Here is an 18,841-nt window from a genome sequence, read left to right as displayed (position 1 = left end):
CTCTCTCTCTCTCTCTCTCTCTCTCTCTCTCTCTCTCTCTCTCTCTCTCTCTCTCTCTCTCTCTCTCTCTCTCTCTCTCTCTCTCTCCGCTTTGCTACTTCTCGCCTCCTCCCTGCCTTTAGTAGCATTGAATCCTCGCCTTTATCAATATATTAACAGAATGCAGAGACCCACGTGGAAGAGCTGTGGTTCCTCCTTAATTAAGCAAATAGGCCAGCAGGGCCACAATAAACACCAACAACGCCAGTATAAGGTTCAGCACTCGCTCCTTCTGTACCTGAACCTTTTCCTCCTGCAGCGGGGTCACAGTGTCCATCGGCAGCACCATTCTGCTGTCACGATCCGTCCTATCAGCTAAGGCGGGTGTCGCCGAAGTCGCATGCAATCCCGGACGCGGAGCACGTCCAACAGCGCTATATTGACCTCTGCTATGGCTGGCTCCACGCCCTCTCCCACCACCGCCTCCGCCACGTCCACGTCCACGTCCACCCCCGCCTCTGCCTCGTGACGGGCATCTGTGGCCGCCTCTCCCACCAGCAGGCCTTGGTGCCTGTGGACGCAGGCTCGGTATCACTGCAAGGGGCTTCGCTGGTTCCCGCGGCACCTCCGTGTACACCTTCCCTCGGTTGTAATGCAGAGAGGCGCACGTCACAACAACATGAGACCGCTTACTCCTACACCAACGACCACATGAATCTGCATCAGCCTTCAACCGCTTTAGCGCAACGTTGTCGTGAAGCTCGTTCTCAAAATAGCCGACACGCAGCCGTGGGTCACCCACAAAAACGACGCCTGGCAAAAGGTGCAACGCAGAGCACACGGAGGTGTCATGTCCACCGTTGGCAGCAGCGCAAAAACTCGCCTCCGCCGCCGAGACGGGGTCTTTAAGGACGGCAACTCTTGCCGGATTATCCAGCAACATGTTGATCCTCACATAGCGGTCTCCCACCAACAGGGCACGGTTGGTCAAGTGTAGAAATCGGCACTCCATGACGTTGTGCGCCTTCAGCAGTGAACACATCATCAGCGTGGTCTTGGGATTTCTACGAAGTTTCTTTTGCGCCGTCCTCAACCCCGCATTTTTTACAAGGGCGGATACGGGGTAATTTCTGCCCTGGATGAAAAATACCTCCTTCTTGTGCTTGGGATCCTTGCCCTCGTCACTAGGTAGCTCAAGGCCGTACTCATCCTCCTCCTCTGGCTCCTCCTCTGCCGTTTCTTCCGGCTCCCCCTCATCCTCTTCGCCCGACTGGTATTCCTCTTCGTATTCCTCATCCTCATCTTCGAGGGGTTTTTCCTCGCTGTCGGCGTCTTCTTCCTCTCCCATTTCCTCCTCCTCCTCCTCCAGCAGCAGCAGCTGCTGCTGCTGCTTCTGCGATCCCGTTAGTCCGGTATTTGCGTCCTCTGCCTCACACGACAGGGCGTCGTCAACACCAAACACACACACCGCATCACATAAAGATGACAAATACGCAGCCCCATCATCGTCAACCGGCAATGCGGCCTCCCTCTCCGTGACGTGTTGCATGTCGACTCTTCGGGGGTCCTTCACTATGTATAGAGAGAAGAGGAAATCATGTTGCATGAATCAGGGGAGAGTAAGGCTGGGAAGCAGCACGCCCCTGCCTCGTCCTTTGTTCTCACCCTCATCACAACTGGTAGCAGTGTAACCATTATTACTTCTCATTCTCTCCCCGCCCGTGCCGAGAGCCCTGTTATCATCATTCCTCACATTTTCTCCTCTCCTTCACTACGTCTTATTTTCTATACTTATCTTTTTTTTTCTTTTGTGTTTGGGTGACCTCAGCAGTGACCCTCATCGCGTCAATAAGTCAGCACAAAGCCATTGCGAAGAAGCATGCATGCGAGTGCGAGAAGACCCAAAACATGCCCCATTTTGCTGCCGTCATTCTGCAGTAACGCGTAGACCCCCACGAGACAAGAAATGAAGCACAACCCCCACGTCGTTGGGTGCGTGGGGAGCAGCCAGAAGACACCCCCAAACACGCAACAAACCGAGGACAACAGCAGGCCCAGGGCGTAGGAAATAGAGAGAGATAAGGCGGCGCACCACGCTTGGTGCATCAGCCAATGCTCAGACGATGGCCCAGCCAGCGAACGCCAGGTAAAGATGCTAAGTAGCTCCTGCTGAAGTATTGAAACCATCGAGAGAATGCTGCCCACTGCATCGCCATTTACTGCTTTGACAAGACCCTCCAGAGGAAATGAGAAGGATGACCTCGTCACGAATGGGACAAGACGACTAGTGAGGCAAAACCAAAGACAACCAAAAACGCCAACAAGAATAGGAATCGTAACAAGCGGCAGTGGAACGTGCCAGGCATTCCGCCACTGCACTCTTCTCCATACATACACCAGCCACCCCGCCACAATGCCACCTTGCAGGGGCAAGGCGCGCGTTAGCGTGGCAGTGAGTAGCTGCCTCACCTCAGAAGGTCTTCCAGTGAACCACGGTATTGGAGGCGCAGTGAGAAGGAACGGTGGGTGGTGTAGCCACCTACCGCCAAACGAAACCACAATAAGGTTGATAAACGTCAAAAGCGCCACTAGACGCAAAGCCCCTCGACGCGAAAGGGGCTCAAAGAAGCCAGTAAAAGGAGCGATGACAACGCACGGCGCAATAAAGAAGAGTAGCATCGCCGTGACCGGTAAGGAGGGTATGAAATTGGCCTCAGGCCTCCCAACCGGCGCCGTCTGCGTATCGCGGAGGACGAGCAGCAGGTGATAGTAAAGCGCAATTGTCAGTCCAATCGGAGCAATAAACCACGTTGCCTGCAACGACTCACTGTACTCCACATGGCTCACGTAGCGTCGAAACTCTTTACTGTGTGTGAGGTCCCGCACACAATCACCCGTGTGGCGTCGCGACTCCACACTGTGAAACTGATGCAGCGGAATACGCTCACAGCTTGGCATGTATACCTTGTATCTAATGTCAACGACAACAACGTCGCCTCGACCAGTGGCCTCAGAGCAAAAAAAAAAGAGCAAAGAGCAAAGAGCGAGAAGGGCGAATGCCGTAAAATTACTCACTGCTGCGTCATAAAAGATTTTTTTAAAGCCCCTGGACATCATCGCGGGGGAAAAAGGAGAGAGAGAGAGAGAGAAAGGCAAGAATAAGCAAATGGAAACAATAGAAAATGTATGACGACTTCGGAATCAATTCCTTCATATATATTTTTTTCCTTGTTTCTTCTCTTTCTTTCTGTGCGTGTGTCTTTTAGGGAGGGCGACACCGACCATCTTTGGCCGTTTCTCAACTATATGCTTTCTTTTCTTTTCGCTTTATTTCCGTGTGTGTTGTTGTTTTTTTTCTTTTTTGATTTAGCTGTTTTGTTAATTCCGTTTTTTTTTCTGCGCCGCCTTTTCGTTTCTCACGCGTTGTTGCAACTTCCCACACACCGGTCGTGTCAGTTCCCGCTGGGCGCAGATCTGCATGCGCCTATGCGTTGTTTGAGGTTGTCGTGCTGCTCAGTGTTCTGTCAAACTCGGCGGATTCCCTCCAAAGCCGAGTGGGGAAGGACGTCTATAAAGTAGCACGGTGAACTGCAAGGCAGGCAGTAAGAAGAAACGCACGACTAGGGGAAGGATGGGTCCCGGAAGCGAGGAGCGAAGAGTAGGGCAAGGGAGTAAGAGCCCCTCCTTCGCCTCATTAGTTCCTCTCTACAGCCGTTGATGGGTTCCCTTTCCATTGCTCTAGTTTTTGCTATATTTCTCTCCCTCCTCTGGCCGCACCCCCCTCACCCCTCACCAGTCACCGCTCACAGTGGCCGCATTACCCCGGCCCTACGTGGCCCTTGCCGCCATCTCGCGCTGGTAGCGTTCCTTGTCCTTATCTGCCATGGCCTCGTATGGCTTTCTCATTTCATCGGAGAGCTCCTTCCATGCAGCGCCGGCCGCCTTGGAAGCCTCCGTGACGCTCAACTCTGGATTCTTTTTTCGGAAATCGCTCGCAAAAAAAAAGTAGGCGGACAGAGACCGCTTTGGCGCGTTTTTATCCTTCGCCTTTGCCTTTCCGCCACCGCGCTTGTACTCCTCGCCACCGCTCTTTTGGTACTCGCCGAGTTCCCGTTTAAAGCGTTCCTTGTCGTCCTCAGCGAGCTTCTTGTACTTTGCTTTAAGGGCCTCCGAGGCCTCTGCCCACAGTTTGCCCAACCTTTGCAGGATCTCCGTGTTTTTCATCTCCGGGTTCTCCGCCTTAATCTTGTCACGGTGATCATTCCCGAAAAGAATGTACGGTGAGAGCGCGGCCTTTGGGTAGCCGTCCGGCTTCTTCTCCTTCTTGCTCTTTTTCGTATCCCTCTCGTCCGCCTTAGCGCTGGCGCCGCGTTTCCTCCCTTTTCCGCCAATGCTGTTCGCTGCCCTCTCCTCCCTCACCGCGTTCTCTAGCTGCTTCTTGAACTCGGGGAGCTGCATGAGCCTCGTAACGATGCTCTCCACAGCAGTCTTATGCGAGGTAAACTCAATCCGGTATTTCGCCTCCAGGCGCAGACGCAAAATCTTGCTCGTAAGAAAGCTGACACCCTCCTCTCGCATGATGGTTGCAATAACCCCCTCGACGTCCGCCGGGAGAGGACCTGAGTTGAGCTCAGAGGACATGGCTGCTGTTGCGCGGTGTTGTGGAGTGCTCTTTGCGCTTCTCGTGTTACCTTCGTATTATCCCTCGCTTCTCACGATCTTGGCCCTGGCGCCCGTGGCTCAAAGGGATTCGTTTCAACAGAAAAGACGCAGAAAAAGAGCGAAGTAAGACGTGTGAGCAGGGAAAAAAGTAGGGGAGTAAAACGCCAAGAGCAACGCGCGGCAACCTGGAAGCGCAGCGGGAAGCATTATAAAAGATGAGGGGTTGAAAAACAAAGTGGGGCAGGAATCAAACAAAGAGATAACTGTGGGGCATACATGACGCGGAAGACGAGGTGTCGCAGCAACGCGACAAGGACCCACAAGCAAAAAAAAAAAAAGCTAACACTCCACAAGCATCTAAACTCAAAAATACCACTGGGGTCGGCTTCAACCAGCCGCTTCCGCTCAAATCACTGAATGTTTTTTGTTGTTTTTTTTCTTTTGCTTTCTTCTGCCTCTTCATCTTCCAGGGGGGGGGGGGCCTCTCTACTCGAAATCTCGCTTGGGTGTGCAGCGCCAATGCCGGCGCGATGTGTCCGGGCCGCAAGAAACCTGAAGTCCTTCGGCTACCACACACCCTTCACATCCAATGGGACTGCAGCGTGGCGGACTTCCTCATACACGCGACAGGGACAAAACTTTCGCACAAGCCCTTGGAGCTGCCGCTCACTCTCGTGCCAAGCGGAAGTCGTGCTTTTTATTCCCTGCATCTCATCCGTGTCATTCACCCTCACTCTCTCGGAGCGCTCCGGTGTGGGGGTTTTCCCCACACCCATGTCTGTTGAGCCACGCGACAACGTCGCATTCAACTCCACTGGCACGGTTGGAACCGGGCTCTCGGTGTCTGTGAAGAACAGCACCTTCTCCAGATAACTCCATCGCTGTGGGGAGGCAGTTGCACTACTTAGGGCAGACAGAAAGCATTGTATACTGTAAGCAACAAGCCTCGACACAAAACCTGCGCCACTACTTCCGAAGAGGCCCACAAGCTCCTCCGCGTCGTCCGCTCCAACAAGGACTCGACCATCACTTTCACCGCGCTCTTTACTTCCCTCGTCTACTTCCTCGACAAAAACTATTATGCAGTCCATAAAAGGTACTGCCGTTTCAAGACGCTCTAGCACCTGCACAATCTCACAAGAATAAAGTTGTTCCAGTTCACTTATACCACTCTTGCTTAAAGACTGTCTGTTAAGCCTTTCTTGCTCTCGTTTAAGTTCTCTTATAATTCCCCCTACATAGTTTGTCTGAATGCGGTGATCGCACACTTTCAGCGGTATAAAGTCATTATGCGCTTCGAAAAGGGCATCGCCCAGGGTAAGGATACTGAGCATGGTGTGATGCTGCAGCAACAACGTCAAGCGACCGTGGGCAGCACTAAGTGCAGGCACACACCCTCTAGGAGGAGCTGCTGCGGCCTGATACAGCGAGGCATGCTGATGCCTCCTGGACAACTCCTCCAACGGCCTCGTCTGGCACGAGGCCTCCGCAGTGTTCATCTTTCTCTTTGAAGCGCCCACCCCGCCGATGTCCCCATTCACGGCATTAGGGATTCGGAGCATATGTCGCAGGATGCGTGTGCGCGGAGCATTCGCAACGTGATTAAGGTACTGTAACCCGGCTCCTGCTGGGCTTTGACCCACTGCACCACCGGTCGTCGTCGAACGAGACGGGGTGCTCTGTGACGGCCAATCATCCTCGGGATGGCTCTCTAGCAGTGAGTGTAGGCCCAGAAAAAACATGGCGCCCTCTGTGGAAAAATCTGTTATTTCCTCCCCGGCGCTGATTCGCGACCTCACCTCACCTACCAGGCAAAGCATGGAGTCCGCCACTCCCTGCCGCTCCTCCACCGGGGTCGCAGCGGCCACAGGGGTGACGAACGAAATGCGAGACGACGACAACAGTGACGATGCGGAAGGAGGCGCTGGAAGTAGGCCGGCACGCGTGCCACGCGACAGGGTCAAGTATCGCGACACGAGGCGGCAGAGGTCATCTAAGAAGCTGCTGACAAAGTGGTCATCATCGTCCTCTTCCCCTCCCACAATTCCAAGCCCCATTACCCACAGTTCCTTGTCACAAAAAAAAAAAGCAATAACAATAATAAGGATAGCAAGCGAAGAAAGTGTCAGGGACGTTAAAAAAAAAAAAGCTTAACTTCATCTTGAGGTTTCTAGCGTCAGCCAGACGCACTCGTAGAAGGCGGTTCTGTTAGACAGGCTATCAGCCCTCCCGCAGACGTTTCACACCCAACTCACGCTCACGTCGAAGGTCTCTGCGGCGCCGCTCTCCCGGGTCCGCGCTAAAAGATTGCCGCTTGGCGTAGAAGGCCTGAACCACTCGCCCGTAAAACTGACGTTCGTTCATTTCCCGGCGAGCGCTAGTGGCGGTGGCAACGTCTGAGAAAACCACAAACGCCTGGCCGTATACGTCGCTACTCTTGCGGTACGACACCTCCAGCACAGGGCCGAATTGAGTGCAATACAAATAGAGCGCCCGGCGCATCTCTTCCGCCGAGACTTTATCAGGCAGACCACGTATGTAGAGCGTCTGCTTCGGCTCCCCCATCGGACTCGTCCTGTGTGTGTGTGTGTGTGTGTGGCTCCTCCAAAATATGTGTAGAAAGCGCAGAAAGAAGTTAGGTCGTTGGTTTTTGGGCGGTAGACCAAGAGAAGGGGACGGCGCCAAATTCTCTTTTTTGTTGGTGCGTCCAGTGGCGGTTTTCATTACCGCCTGAAACTCAAAAAACATCAACGTCAACATGGAAAAACAAAAAAAAACGGCTTGAAAGAGTCTAAAGGGTGCGTGTGCGCCTCACCCGTTTTTCACCACTCCGTCCTCCGCCACTCCGCACCCACAAACAAAAATAAATAATTAATAGTAATAATAGCGAATAAGAGAGGAAAAAAAAAACGGACAACACGCGTGGAGGAAGGGCGTGGAGTATGTGGGCCTATGAGAACTCCAGCTGGTGCACGAGTCTCCCGTCAACCCACGTCTGCGCGACGTTCGCGGAAGAGGCGTTGTAAACAATCTTCTGAAAGATGTCCTCCAACGAGTCTTCGCCGTCAAAGACCTTCACATTACTGTTGCGCGCGTCCGCGTCGATCACTAGGGCGTCAAACGCGTAGCCAGGCTCAAACTTGCCAATCTTCAAATCCAGCGAGACACCGCCCTCCGTTGTCGCAAGCCAAAAGGCCTCGATAAAGTTTATTCGGGACCCCTTCCAGCTGCTCCTTTCAGTTGCATCCTTGCTGGGATCAACACCGTCGTCCAATACGCGCGAGGCCACAATGGCTTGACGACAACTGTCGAAGATTGAGGGACTGTGTCCACCCGCCAAGTCGGTGCCGAGACCAACGTGAAGGTTCTTGTCCAGTGCTTTCTTCAAGGGAAATACGGCATTGGCAAAATAAAAGTTTGACAATGGACAGTGCGCCACGGCAGTCCCTCTGCTGAGGAGGAGATCCATGTCCTCGCCTGACAAGTAGTTTGAGTGTGCCAACACGGTGCGTCTTGTTAACAGTCCAAACTCATCCAACGCGACCGCGTCGTGCTTCTTCAAACGCTCAATGACGTGGTTGTGTTCCCAATCACTCTCTGAACAGTGTGTCTGCACGTGGCACTTATACCTATCCACGAGTTTGCCGAGGCCGTGAAGTGATTCGACACTGCATGTAGGAATAAATCGAGGGCAGATGGAAGGAAGGACAAGGGCACGCTCATTCCCTCTTAGTGCCCGAACAGATTCTACAAAGGCTGCGCTCTTAGCTATGGAATCCACGGCACCCGCATCGCGGTAAAAATCTGGGCAGACCTCGGGGATATCCATTGCCACACGTCCAATCACTGCCCGCTGCCCCTTCCTCAAACAAATCTTGGCAAGTTCCACGCTGGACTCTAGATGAATAGTAGCAAAATACATGGCGGTGGTAGTGCCATTTGCCAGCAGCGTTTCCACCAGGGACGTATATATCTTCTCCGCGAACCCCACATCCTTGTAGGCGGCCTCCAGCGGAAACGTTCTCTCCTGTAGCCAGTCCTGAAGCGGCAGGTGAAGCGCTTTTCCCGTTTGCGGCCACTGCGGCGCATGCACGTGCAGGTCTATAAGCCCAGGAATTAAGTACTGGTGTGGACGCAGCGTCCGCAGCTTGCCATCCACCTTGGCCTCTTCCTTCGCCCTGCCATAGTCGGGGTCCGCCGGCCACAGCACGCGTTCAATCACTCCATCGGCGTCACGTACGACGATCAAGACCTCCTGCAGGACCTCCAACCTCTGCCGCTCCGGTACGTGAAAGGCCGTTCCGCAAAACACGGGCATTGCAATATATATATATATATATATATAACAGCAACGTCGATGGATATGAAAATCTATGAGGGCAGCAAAGCAAGAAACACGTCAAAAGCTCCGCTTCAGCTCCACTGGAAAGGCGAAAAACAATAGACCCACTGGGAGAAAAAGAAGAATCAAATGAAATATGTAACGAGAAAGCGTAAAAGGTGCACTGTGCATAAAATGTGAAAAAACGTGGCACACGTAAACGTTTCGCCACTTCCTGCGTTAATGTCAACCATGGAGAAAGAAAACAAAAACAAAAACGTATAGCTCCGCCTGCCATTCTCGTTTTTACCCGTACTTAAGGTACGACAACGACGGCACTCCCCTACAGACTGGAAATTCGCTGCTGTTGACGCCATTCAACAAGCACGCAAGACGCATACTGAGCATTTATCAGCGTCAAGCTGACAAAAGAGAAATGGGGTTCAAATGATTCAAAACTGTCGTCCGCTCTGAATTGCAGCACGGACAAGAAAATAGACTGAAAAATACATCGAAAAGCAATGAAGTAGAAAACACAGCCACGTGCCTTTGCACACTATCAAGTGTGTGTTTTCCTCACCTTCCGCAGAACATGTATTAATCCGAGGCCTGGCGAAGATGATTACCTGAAACTTCCGCCAGAGCTCGCCTGCTCGAAAGGAAAGAGGGGATGCAAGTGTTGTTACTGGGTCCTCTCGACTTCATGCACGCACAAGGGTGACGGCAGGCGAAACAACAGAACGCTAGCATGTTCAGGACGCCCAAGCCAAAAGCATGTCTCCTGCCCAGCAGCTGCATGGGCTAAGGTCCCTTCTGTAGTGGTTTAAGGAACGGAAGCTCTTCTCCAGACGTACAAAAATGGTCTTATGCAGTTAAAGGCAAGGACCCAGAAATTTACGTCCAACAGACGAAAGATAGTGCTATAATTTGCAGCGGTAAAACGGTTACTCTTAAATAAAGGAATATATAAGATACGTCTAGGAGCATCACCCGTTACAGTTTAAGTGATGTCTATATAGTGCAAGCAAAGTAACTTGATAAAAGAAAAAGAGCAGATGTTGTCAAGGTCTTGGAGTCTTTTATTGCCCCCACAGTCAAGGGCAACGAGAACGTCTTTTCCACGTTCGACTGGAGAAATATATATATATATATATATATATACGAGGGAGAGAGAAGGAAAGGAAAAGACAAAGTGCACAGATGGGATTGTATAGCATATCACATTTAAAATATGCGCCTGGCAGAGGCCTTGTCCCATGTGCCTAAAAATTGGAGGTGGCATAAAGAGAAAGCGTAGCCTGCTTCATTGCGCCCAAGATCCCCCTATTAGGATGGGAGCTTATCACACAGACACACACTCACACACAAGTAAACAAATACCTTCAAGAAACAGCACACGATGGTTGGGCTCCTTTTGAATTAACGTGATGAAAGTTTTTGGGGCTCGCAACCGCCGCATACACATACATACACCCTCCGAGTGACGGCTAGCATGGAGTTAGAGTGGGATTACACACATAGAAACAAACTAAGTAACTGCAGATGCATCCCACCAGCATGGTACCGTTTGATAGAAAAAAAAAGGAAAAACTAATTTTTTTTCGTCCCTTCAAACGTAACCGTTCTTCCTTTAAACAAGTGGTGTTAAAACCAAACATTTCTACACATGGAGAGTATGACCGCCACACATCGTTGCCAGCACTGTTATGGCGCCACATGCCTGCATCGGCAGCTGTTGGGTGGGAAGCCCACTTTATTTGTCTTGCCCCCCCCCCCAAAACCCAACTGTCGCCCTCTGTAGATCAACAAAAACAAGACAAAAAGAGCCTATTACTGGCACGAGGCTCCATTTACTGCGAGGTACGAACCCCTTGCACCACGGCAAGGCGGTCCGCGGCTTCACCAGGGGAGGGAGAAATCAAGTAAGCGACAAAGGAACAAGGAAGTTGGCACAAAACGCACCATCATCCATTTGGTCTCTCCTTGTCGCGGGTCACCTGCAGGCGTTTTAAGCCCAAAGGGAACTTTGAAAACAAATGGAGGAATTGATTCGACTCAATATTAAAACCCAGGAAGACGCTCTTTTCAGATCCGCCGTCAAAAGCGAAACAGAGTACTGGGTTAGATATACTGGGGAAAACTTAGCGAGATCTTGCCTGAAGTTTCTTTTATTTTATTTGTTTTTTTTTGATGTTTTTTACCCCTTTCTTTTTTTTATTTTGGTTGCTTAGACAGATACACACATGGAGGGAAACATTACCAGAATCGTAGATGACCAGTTTTCAGTGAAAAAAAAAGAAATTAATAATAAATACAGATTCTACAGGGCTCTCGGAAGAACCTCTCGCCGTGCCAAGGAACGGTGCAGGCACTCACCACATACATGATCTGGAACAGGCTCAGATGTACTCCCGCATGTTTCCACAGTACTAGTGCAGCAGCAATTCTTGCCACCATCGCATTCCCAACTGGCACAGGCGTGGCTCACAGGAGAGGCCTCCGGCGTAACACCCTCGTCTCTTGATTCTGTCAGAGAGGTAGGGTAACCTGTCATCCCCATGAATTCCCTAGCGTCCAACTCACCAATCTTATAGTGGTCCCATGTCCTCCGCGCAGCGCGACTATGAAAGTAAAAGTCCTCAGTGCAGTCCTTCACACCACCACTTCGACGGAGGAGCGCATTTGCGCCCCCAGGGTGCGTGTCCAGGATAGAGGTGACATCATACACGAAGTTTCCCGCGACAATCCAAGTTGAAAGGCGGTCGTTGTGTTGGCGCACTTCATCCAGAGTAAATACCGGCCACTCCTTTTTAAGGCCAATGAGTTGCAGTAAACTATTAAGCATGGCCCTGTGCAGTTACCTACTTCATATTATTATTATTGAGATTTTTATTGCAAATGAACAAAAAAAATTAGAAAACAAATGCTGAGAGCTAGAAATCCACTATATATATATATATATATATATATGGTACATATCAAAAATACATCATCCAAGTATTTTCGTCAAGGCAATGATACGATAACGGCCGGCAGATCCAAAAGCCACTCCACCAACAAAGGGTGTTGCCCATTAAGCAGCCAGAAGATCGAGGCAATGCGCAACAGAAGTAACAGCGTCCTCATGCATAACAAGATTGTGATGATGTGAGGCTTTTTTTTCCGCATTTTAGCATTTTGCACGCCTTGCGTCCCACGGTAAATCAAGAACAACGGGCAAACAAAAAGAATTTTCTCACATGACAAGAGAACGATCTCTAAACTACGGTAGAAGGGCTTCCTATAGACAATCAAACCAACCTGATTGAAATTAGATCAAAAACCAAAAAAAAAAAGGCAGCCAGGCAGGGTGACGCAGCCACCGCAGAAAAACAAAAACAATAACAGCTTTTTGTATTTTATTTTACTGTGACAAAAGGTTATAAGCTGTGATTTTATTCCACAAAAAAATTTTTTTTCCTTTTCTTATTTCTCTAACTTTGATTTCTGCCCAGGATTCTTCTAAAGAAGGAGAAATGTGGACGATCACGAAATCTTTGCCACAATAAAGCCTACGATGCCCCCTAGAAAAAGAAACGACTACACACCTATCACGCAAATGCAACTACATAATGGTAAGAAGGCTAAGTTTTTTTTTTTTTTGATTTTGTCCTGTCTTCTTTCACGATTTAAAAGAAAAAAACATGCCGCCCTTCGCATTTCCAGTAAAGCAAATATCTTTCGTAATATTCCCACCTTAATATTCCCTTGTTCTTTCTCTTCGTCAACTGAAGTCATATGTATAACTAGCTATACCTTCAGGCGAAAACGTTTCTTCTGCTGCGACAACTGACGAAAATCCTTATCAGATTTACTGATAAGTCCCAATCTCTTGTTTGCCTCCCCTCTCGCAAGAAACGCACGCCACATGTAAATAAATTCGTTTGCGGCAATCACTTCATCCAAAACTTCTACTGCTTCACTGAGACGGTCAAGCTCAGTCAACGCAACAGCTTCATTAACCTTTGTTCGATACAGCAGCTGACGGGCCAATTTGCCGCAGAGCTCATTTAGTTTCTGCGGGTAAGAAGGATCACCAGCTGTATCCGCAGAAAGTGGAGCCTGCTTCAAAGCTTTCAAGGCCTCAAAATAAGCCTCATCGTTGTTTGAAAGCGCGCTCTCTGGGCTGGAACCAAATGTTGCCCTGAGTTCAGCAAGATAATTTTCCCGATCGGAGGAAGAAAGAAACTTTCGAAGCTGATCTTCAGGGGCATAAAAAGGCCTATATGGCACTGAGTTTTTCACATTCTCAAGTATTTTATTGGAAAGAATGACAGGCTGCGGTGCAATCGTCTGGGCAATCCTTTTCTTGGTGTCTTCCGCACCTACAGAATGCCAATCATTATATTCTCCCTCCAATGGAAAATAGTCGTGAAAATGATGATGGACATGTGCTGCATCAAGAACGTGGGCAACTTCAGCGGCTTCCCCATCTGTAAGAGCTACACCGAGTTCTTTTTTAAATACTGACAGAGACTCTTTAACCGAATCATCTTTCAAAATGCTTTTGATGCCTTCTTCTACAATTTTTGAAGCTGATGGATTCACCCCTTCAGCATCCTGGGCACGCTTTAACAAAAAAGCCAACAATGAAGGTAATTGTGTGTTCTCCACAGAAGCTGCCTCAAGAGAAATTTGGACCCCTCCAAGTGAGGCAATGTAACTCCCTATCTTCTCTTCCACGTCACGCAAAGCCTTATACGCCTTCTCTGCGTTTCCTTCATAAAGCGCATATTCAGCTGCCGCCATTTCCACCAGCCAACATCCAGAGGAAGCCGATTTTAAAGCTTCATAGTCCTCACGGACAGCGCCGCGAAGCGTAGATACGTCCAACTCTGTCGACCCCCCATCCACCTTCAAAGCTGCTTCTTTGACGTCCAAAAGGTCAGTCCTTGCCTGGAGACGAATTCCAAGTGCAAGACGCTTCAATTCAGCATTCTGAATTTCAGGAAAAACTTTGTCAATCTCGGTAATCGCAGCCTCTGGGTTCCTGCAGCTGACGTAAAATGCAGCCCTCCCCACCACACACGCCAGTCCAGGTAAACCCTGACCCTTAGTCTTGGTTATAACTGAATCAATTGCATGAACATTGGGGACACGATCTCCTTTACCACCCAAGAGGCGTCTCACAGCAGCGCTGGCAGAAACAGATGACTCCAAAACGGGCCGATGAGACGCCAGTGCGGCACGAAAAATGGCACCAGCGTAAAACATCGTAATAAAATACTGAGCAATAAAACAAGAATTCTTTTTTGATATATTTATACTTCCAAAAGAGACAAAAAAGAAGAAAATGTAATAAATTAAATCTGCTTATCCTTCACCTCAAGCAATTCCATATGGGCAGTGAGAAAAGAGACAAAGAATATCGTCACCGCAATAACAATGAATATATATATATATATATATATATATCATTTCTTGGCGAGTTCTCTACCTTGCGAAAATGAAGTCTAGATACCTCCTGTAAAACTACCTTTTAAGATTCTTCACTGCCCATACCAGGCCCTCATGAAGACCTTCCGCAGTTTTGGCACTGCATTTCTGAATAGACCATGTACGATCGCGCAGGCTCTGAAGGCTCAAGGCTGTGCTGACATCCTCGGGAGAGAGCGCAGTTGCGAGATCACACTTGTTGGCGAATACAAGGAAGGGAACCTCTCGTAGCTTTTCTTCTTGAAGAAGATTTTCAAGCTCCGCGGCAGTCTCATCCAAACGGCGCCTGTCAGCAGAGTCAACAACGTATATTAGGCAATCCACCTCATCAAAATAGTTAGGCCAGTACACACGGATCGCTTTTTGGCCACCAATATCCCACATATTGAGCTTAAAGCCCTCGCAATTTATTGATTTGATATTAAAGCCTTGCGTTGTCTGGGTAGTGGTTGGATCCTCATCCGATAGTCTGCGAAGAATAGACGTCTTTCCAGCATTGTCCAAACCAAGAATAAGAATCCGTGGCTCCGTGTCGTTACGCTTCAATTTCCTCAACAAGGTGAGGAGCCCCATTGCTGTAATCAATAGTTTTTGTTCGGTTTGCCTTTGCTCTCGTGAGCGCAGATGTCTCTTTTTTTTTGTTTTACTTTTTTTCTTCTTGCTAGTATACAAACGGAAAAAAGATTTTAAATAATAAAAAAAATCAGGGAATAACAACAAAAACAAAAAACACAAACACACACAAGCAAGAAAAAACAAAAGGCACCATCCATCTCTAACAAAACTCGAAATGAAATCTCATTACTCCGTTCTTTGCCGCTTTTGAGCGTGTTCGTCGCCCCTACGCGTCAACAAGTATGAAGGTACACTTAAAGCAGTTTTGTATCTACCAGAACTAAAGTTAAACTTATCTTCGTACCAGGAACGAACAAATGTTGCATAATAGCATGAACGAGTTGAGCCTAGTCGGTTGGCCAAACCACGATGTAATACTCTGTAATCAAACAGCAATGCCTCCCCAAAAGGAACAACTGGAGCAATCGATTTTTTTCTGAGCAAAGACCTAGAACTCCACTCTATGCGATGTGAGCCAGGGAAAAACTCTGTCCCATTTCTTTTGTCTACGGAAACAAGTGGAATGAAAACATTTATGGCGTAAGGAAACAAATCCAGCACTGAGCTCAAAGGAGGCCCATCTGTGTGAATCTGCTGCTTCGAACTCCCAGGAAGAGAATAAAAACATCCAGTTGACATCAATCTCTTCTTCACCCGTACCCTACTGCTTGCTGAGGTCAGAAGCAGCTCCAGAGTATTCAAAATACCATCACAATTTCCCAATACACTGATTACCTCCTTTTCAATTTCACTTGAAATCATTTCATATCTCCCACTGCCCCTCTCTCTAAAATTGGAGAAGCCACTTTCAAGAGTAGGCGCCTTGGTAGAAAACTCTAATTGTGCCTCATAAGCACGCATAAAGGATTTAAAGTAGCGATCCGCATTGGCCCGATATTTCTCCAGAGTTTCTAAAACATATTTTTTTCTTCTAGCGCAGGTAGCCAGTGAAATCACGCAATAGCCATCGCGAAGAAACTTTGTGGCCACTGGATTTTGCTGAACACATGAAGACTGGGGCATCCTTAAAATTCCACTGAGACAGCAAACACAAGCCCTTGTTTCATCCTTATTAATCCCAGTTTCGGCCAAATAGCACTTCCGGTGAAAAGTCCGATTGCATAAAATGCAACAAATCCCAGTTTGAACGGTCCGATTGCTAAATGCCGCTCCGCAACGCCAACAAAGAGTTGGACCTGTTGCCTTTGAATGCGCCATCATCATTTGAAGTGATTAGTTTCAAAAAAGTATATATATATATATATATACTTTGCACAAAATCAGAAAGATGAAAACCAACGGATATTTCATACAATACCAAATATATAAACAAAGACCTAAAAGCATGTAAGATTGCATAGTACAGAAAAAAGAAATATATAGAGAGAAAGGTATGAAAATCAATTCCGCGCATCTTCCTCACGTTTGTATTGACGTTCTGTCGCAAAACCACCCTGTGGAACCGTTTGCAGTGCCTCTTGTGAAACAGCAAGCCAAACTGGTGTGTCAGCTCCTTCCTCAGCTGTTTTCAGACCTGTAAATGTTGACATTTTTGTTCGACAACTACCAGGACAACACGAAAAAATATGTATACCAGACGCTGAACGGCCAAGTATACGCGTATATGTTGTCACGGCAAGTTTGCTTACGCCGTATGCTGAATTAGGCCATCCAGCGACCAGATGCTTTCCATCTCCCTTGGTAAGATCAATAAATTCTTGCAATAAACTATCAATGTCTTTTTTTGAACCACACTCCTTCCATCTGGAAATCAGTTTCTCAGTTGAAAGATTAAGCAAGCTTCCTGACATGGACGATACAGTAATCATTCTTCCCCCACTCTTTATGTGAGGAAGAATTGCCTCACATACAGCAACAGTTCCATAATAGTTTATTCGGATTGTATCCATAGCTTGCTGATAGAACGACTCCTGGGCATCCCAATGATACGCAAAACCGGCATTGTTAATCATAAGGTCAATCCCACCTGGAAACATTTCACCCACCTTTAATGCGGCACTTTTGGCTGTCTCAGTGGCAGCAAGGTCAATACAAACATGCACAATCTGCACTCCTTCCACCGCTTCCTTTAACTCGAGCTCCGCTGCCTTAGCAAAAGTTTCATTTCGACAAGCCATAATTATTGTAAACCCTTGCATAGCAAGTTTTTTGGCAATCTCAAACCCAATGCCTCGGTTTGCCCCCGTTATGCAAGCAACGCTAGAATTCATTTACTGTTGTAAATGGTAGACACTTTGTGAAAAGGAGAGAAACAAGAGAGAATATGTGCTTTACACCTGGGTAATTTTGTTTAAGAAAAAAACTTTTTAACCACCGTTGCGCATCGCCCAGATAAAAGAAACAAAAAGCACTTTCGGCTGCCCCACCTCTGTACATGCAGTTATATAAGAGTCACTGGTGGAGATGCCACCTCTACCCACTAAAAACCCTTGTTGTCACTCAGAAAAAAAATGTCAAACTGGTAATAAAACATGTGGAACACAGACAAAAAGGCTAAGGCGTTCTATCTAAAGGTCTGGCCCCCATCAGTGACCCGGCTGTTTATAACGCACCTGCAGGATTTTTACTAATCAAGGCCAACAACAACCATCAGGACCGACACTACCGTTTCCTGTTGTTCCATTGCAACTTCATGACGCTGACTTCGAAACATGCTGCAGCCACTAGCCAATAACCAACTGTTGGTTTCTCCGTAACAAAAAAGAAAATAAGAAGAAAACCTGACGCTACAATGCAGGAAACAACACCGCCAGGAGGGCAGAAACAGTAGCATCAAAGCAAATAAAATAAACCAACAAAAGTTACCAAATCCCCAAAAACAATACAAAAAAAATCAATACCATAAGATAATGAGTCAACCCAAGATTAAAAAAAAACAATGGTCATGCAATAATCTCCACCTTACTTGATAAAAAAAATGTAACACAAACAAATTTATTGTGCAAAATAGTTAAAACAAAAACCCATAATGCGAAAAAAAAACACTGCCAAGTAAAAGGCACAGAGGAGTACGCACACATATCAACGCCACTCATCAAAAGTACCAAAACAACAATGAAAAAAATGCGGTATAAAATAAAAAAAGATCACCATCAAAGTATCAAAGCCATACACTCCATATAACAAAAAACTATTATCAACAGAAATGCAGATTACATCAGAGATCGTTCACTTTTTATTTTTTTTTCAACATAAAACACCCAAAACGAATCTACAACCTTGCCTCCACCCTCTCATAAAACTTCACACTTTTAGAGGACGTTGCGCCCCCGCACATCCCACCCCCCACCTTGTAAAAGAATAATCCACTGTTTCAGCGGGGCTCATTCGCAACGAAAATGCTTCACCTCCTCATTATGGACCAACATCATAGAAACTCAGTCGTTATACACCATCTTTTTGTGACAACACATTTTTTGCACACTCACAAACACACCACATCCGGAAAAACAAACCTCGCCACCGCCCGCCTCTCCATCGAAACGAATCTTCGATGTTGCACAAGAATCCACAGAAAAGTACAAAACACGACTCCCTGTACGCGCTGCATGGGCAGGCCTTGGCAGGGGACAGCGCGCGGTGCGTGAGAGACGGTTGGGGCGCGCCGGCTCGTTGAATTCCCTCTGCCGCCGTTTTGGTGGGGGCAAAGGGCGCGGCCGCCGAGAAGGCGCGCTTCGCCCCGCGGTGAAGGCCCCGCGGGGATACCAGTTGTCGGTCTCGGATGTTTGGCGCGCAGGTTCACCCGCCACCGCATGGCGCGCGGCGGAT

General features: G+C 48.2%; 11 protein-coding genes across 11 annotated transcripts, besides 14 other annotated features; all 11 read right to left on the bottom strand.

Annotated features, from left to right (window-relative positions):
* Window positions 1-87: a microsatellite.
* Window positions 88-196: 109 nt separating this feature from the next.
* On the bottom strand, window positions 197-1,528 carry TraAM80_02883 (uncharacterized protein; the record flags this gene model as incomplete). The annotated part of the gene is made up of 1 exon (XM_029379873.1): window positions 197-1,528. The coding sequence occupies one exon, from the start codon at window positions 1,526-1,528 to the stop codon at window positions 197-199; it is 1,332 nt and encodes a 443-aa protein (XP_029240216.1).
* Window positions 1,529-1,757: 229 nt separating this feature from the next.
* Window positions 1,758-1,789: a sequence feature (A-rich).
* A 35-nt stretch (window positions 1,790-1,824) lies between these two features.
* On the bottom strand, window positions 1,825-3,096 carry TraAM80_02882 (uncharacterized protein; the record flags this gene model as incomplete). The annotated part of the gene is made up of 1 exon (XM_029379872.1): window positions 1,825-3,096. One exon carries the CDS (start codon window positions 3,094-3,096, stop codon window positions 1,825-1,827), a length of 1,272 nt encoding a protein of 423 aa, XP_029240215.1.
* Window positions 3,097-3,110: 14 nt separating this feature from the next.
* Window positions 3,111-3,131: a microsatellite.
* Window positions 3,132-3,198: 67 nt separating this feature from the next.
* Window positions 3,199-3,228: a sequence feature (GA-rich).
* Window positions 3,229-3,807: 579 nt separating this feature from the next.
* TraAM80_02881 (high mobility group protein) lies at window positions 3,808-4,620 on the bottom strand (the record flags this gene model as incomplete). The annotated part of the gene is made up of 1 exon (XM_029379871.1): window positions 3,808-4,620. The coding sequence occupies one exon, from the start codon at window positions 4,618-4,620 to the stop codon at window positions 3,808-3,810; it is 813 nt and encodes a 270-aa protein (XP_029240214.1).
* Window positions 4,621-5,062: 442 nt separating this feature from the next.
* Window positions 5,063-5,108: a sequence feature (GA-rich).
* Window positions 5,109-5,207: 99 nt separating this feature from the next.
* TraAM80_02880 (uncharacterized protein) lies at window positions 5,208-6,698 on the bottom strand (the record flags this gene model as incomplete). The annotated part of the gene is made up of 1 exon (XM_029379870.1): window positions 5,208-6,698. The coding sequence occupies one exon, from the start codon at window positions 6,696-6,698 to the stop codon at window positions 5,208-5,210; it is 1,491 nt and encodes a 496-aa protein (XP_029240213.1).
* Window positions 6,699-6,861: 163 nt separating this feature from the next.
* Window positions 6,862-7,206, bottom strand: TraAM80_02879 (U2 small nuclear ribonucleoprotein B; the record flags this gene model as incomplete). The annotated part of the gene is made up of 1 exon (XM_029379869.1): window positions 6,862-7,206. The coding sequence occupies one exon, from the start codon at window positions 7,204-7,206 to the stop codon at window positions 6,862-6,864; it is 345 nt and encodes a 114-aa protein (XP_029240212.1).
* An 11-nt stretch (window positions 7,207-7,217) lies between these two features.
* Window positions 7,218-7,239: a microsatellite.
* A 352-nt stretch (window positions 7,240-7,591) lies between these two features.
* TraAM80_02878 (putative guanine deaminase) lies at window positions 7,592-8,959 on the bottom strand (the record flags this gene model as incomplete). Its single annotated transcript, XM_029379868.1, has 1 exon — window positions 7,592-8,959. The coding sequence occupies one exon, from the start codon at window positions 8,957-8,959 to the stop codon at window positions 7,592-7,594; it is 1,368 nt and encodes a 455-aa protein (XP_029240211.1).
* Window positions 8,960-8,963: 4 nt separating this feature from the next.
* Window positions 8,964-8,986: a microsatellite.
* A 1,112-nt stretch (window positions 8,987-10,098) lies between these two features.
* Window positions 10,099-10,123: a microsatellite.
* Window positions 10,124-10,305: 182 nt separating this feature from the next.
* Window positions 10,306-10,329: a microsatellite.
* Window positions 10,330-11,282: 953 nt separating this feature from the next.
* TraAM80_02877 (cytochrome b5) lies at window positions 11,283-11,807 on the bottom strand (the record flags this gene model as incomplete). Its single annotated transcript, XM_029379867.1, has 1 exon — window positions 11,283-11,807. The coding sequence occupies one exon, from the start codon at window positions 11,805-11,807 to the stop codon at window positions 11,283-11,285; it is 525 nt and encodes a 174-aa protein (XP_029240210.1).
* Window positions 11,808-11,907: 100 nt separating this feature from the next.
* Window positions 11,908-11,932: a microsatellite.
* Window positions 11,933-12,751: 819 nt separating this feature from the next.
* On the bottom strand, window positions 12,752-14,215 carry TraAM80_02876 (succinate dehydrogenase flavoprotein subunit; the record flags this gene model as incomplete). Its single annotated transcript, XM_029379866.1, has 1 exon — window positions 12,752-14,215. The coding sequence occupies one exon, from the start codon at window positions 14,213-14,215 to the stop codon at window positions 12,752-12,754; it is 1,464 nt and encodes a 487-aa protein (XP_029240209.1).
* A 175-nt stretch (window positions 14,216-14,390) lies between these two features.
* Window positions 14,391-14,416: a microsatellite.
* Window positions 14,417-14,473: 57 nt separating this feature from the next.
* Window positions 14,474-15,010, bottom strand: TraAM80_02875 (ADP-ribosylation factor 3; the record flags this gene model as incomplete). The annotated part of the gene is made up of 1 exon (XM_029379865.1): window positions 14,474-15,010. The coding sequence occupies one exon, from the start codon at window positions 15,008-15,010 to the stop codon at window positions 14,474-14,476; it is 537 nt and encodes a 178-aa protein (XP_029240208.1).
* Window positions 15,011-15,068: 58 nt separating this feature from the next.
* Window positions 15,069-15,097: a sequence feature (A-rich).
* A 52-nt stretch (window positions 15,098-15,149) lies between these two features.
* Window positions 15,150-15,197: a microsatellite.
* A 41-nt stretch (window positions 15,198-15,238) lies between these two features.
* On the bottom strand, window positions 15,239-16,273 carry TraAM80_02874 (ADP-ribosylation factor-like protein 3A; the record flags this gene model as incomplete). Its single annotated transcript, XM_029379864.1, has 1 exon — window positions 15,239-16,273. One exon carries the CDS (start codon window positions 16,271-16,273, stop codon window positions 15,239-15,241), a length of 1,035 nt encoding a protein of 344 aa, XP_029240207.1.
* Window positions 16,274-16,300: 27 nt separating this feature from the next.
* Window positions 16,301-16,320: a microsatellite.
* Window positions 16,321-16,452: 132 nt separating this feature from the next.
* Window positions 16,453-17,283, bottom strand: TraAM80_02873 (carbonyl reductase 1; the record flags this gene model as incomplete). Its single annotated transcript, XM_029379863.1, has 1 exon — window positions 16,453-17,283. The coding sequence occupies one exon, from the start codon at window positions 17,281-17,283 to the stop codon at window positions 16,453-16,455; it is 831 nt and encodes a 276-aa protein (XP_029240206.1).
* Between the last annotated feature and the right edge of the window lie 1,558 nt (window positions 17,284-18,841).

Source organism: Trypanosoma rangeli (genome assembly GCF_003719475.1).
Source record: "Trypanosoma rangeli strain AM80 chromosome Unknown Tra_15.4_contig_00070, whole genome shotgun sequence".
In the NCBI taxonomy this organism is placed as follows: domain Eukaryota; phylum Euglenozoa; class Kinetoplastea; order Trypanosomatida; family Trypanosomatidae; genus Trypanosoma; species Trypanosoma rangeli.
This window is presented reverse-complemented; position numbering and strand designations above follow the sequence as displayed.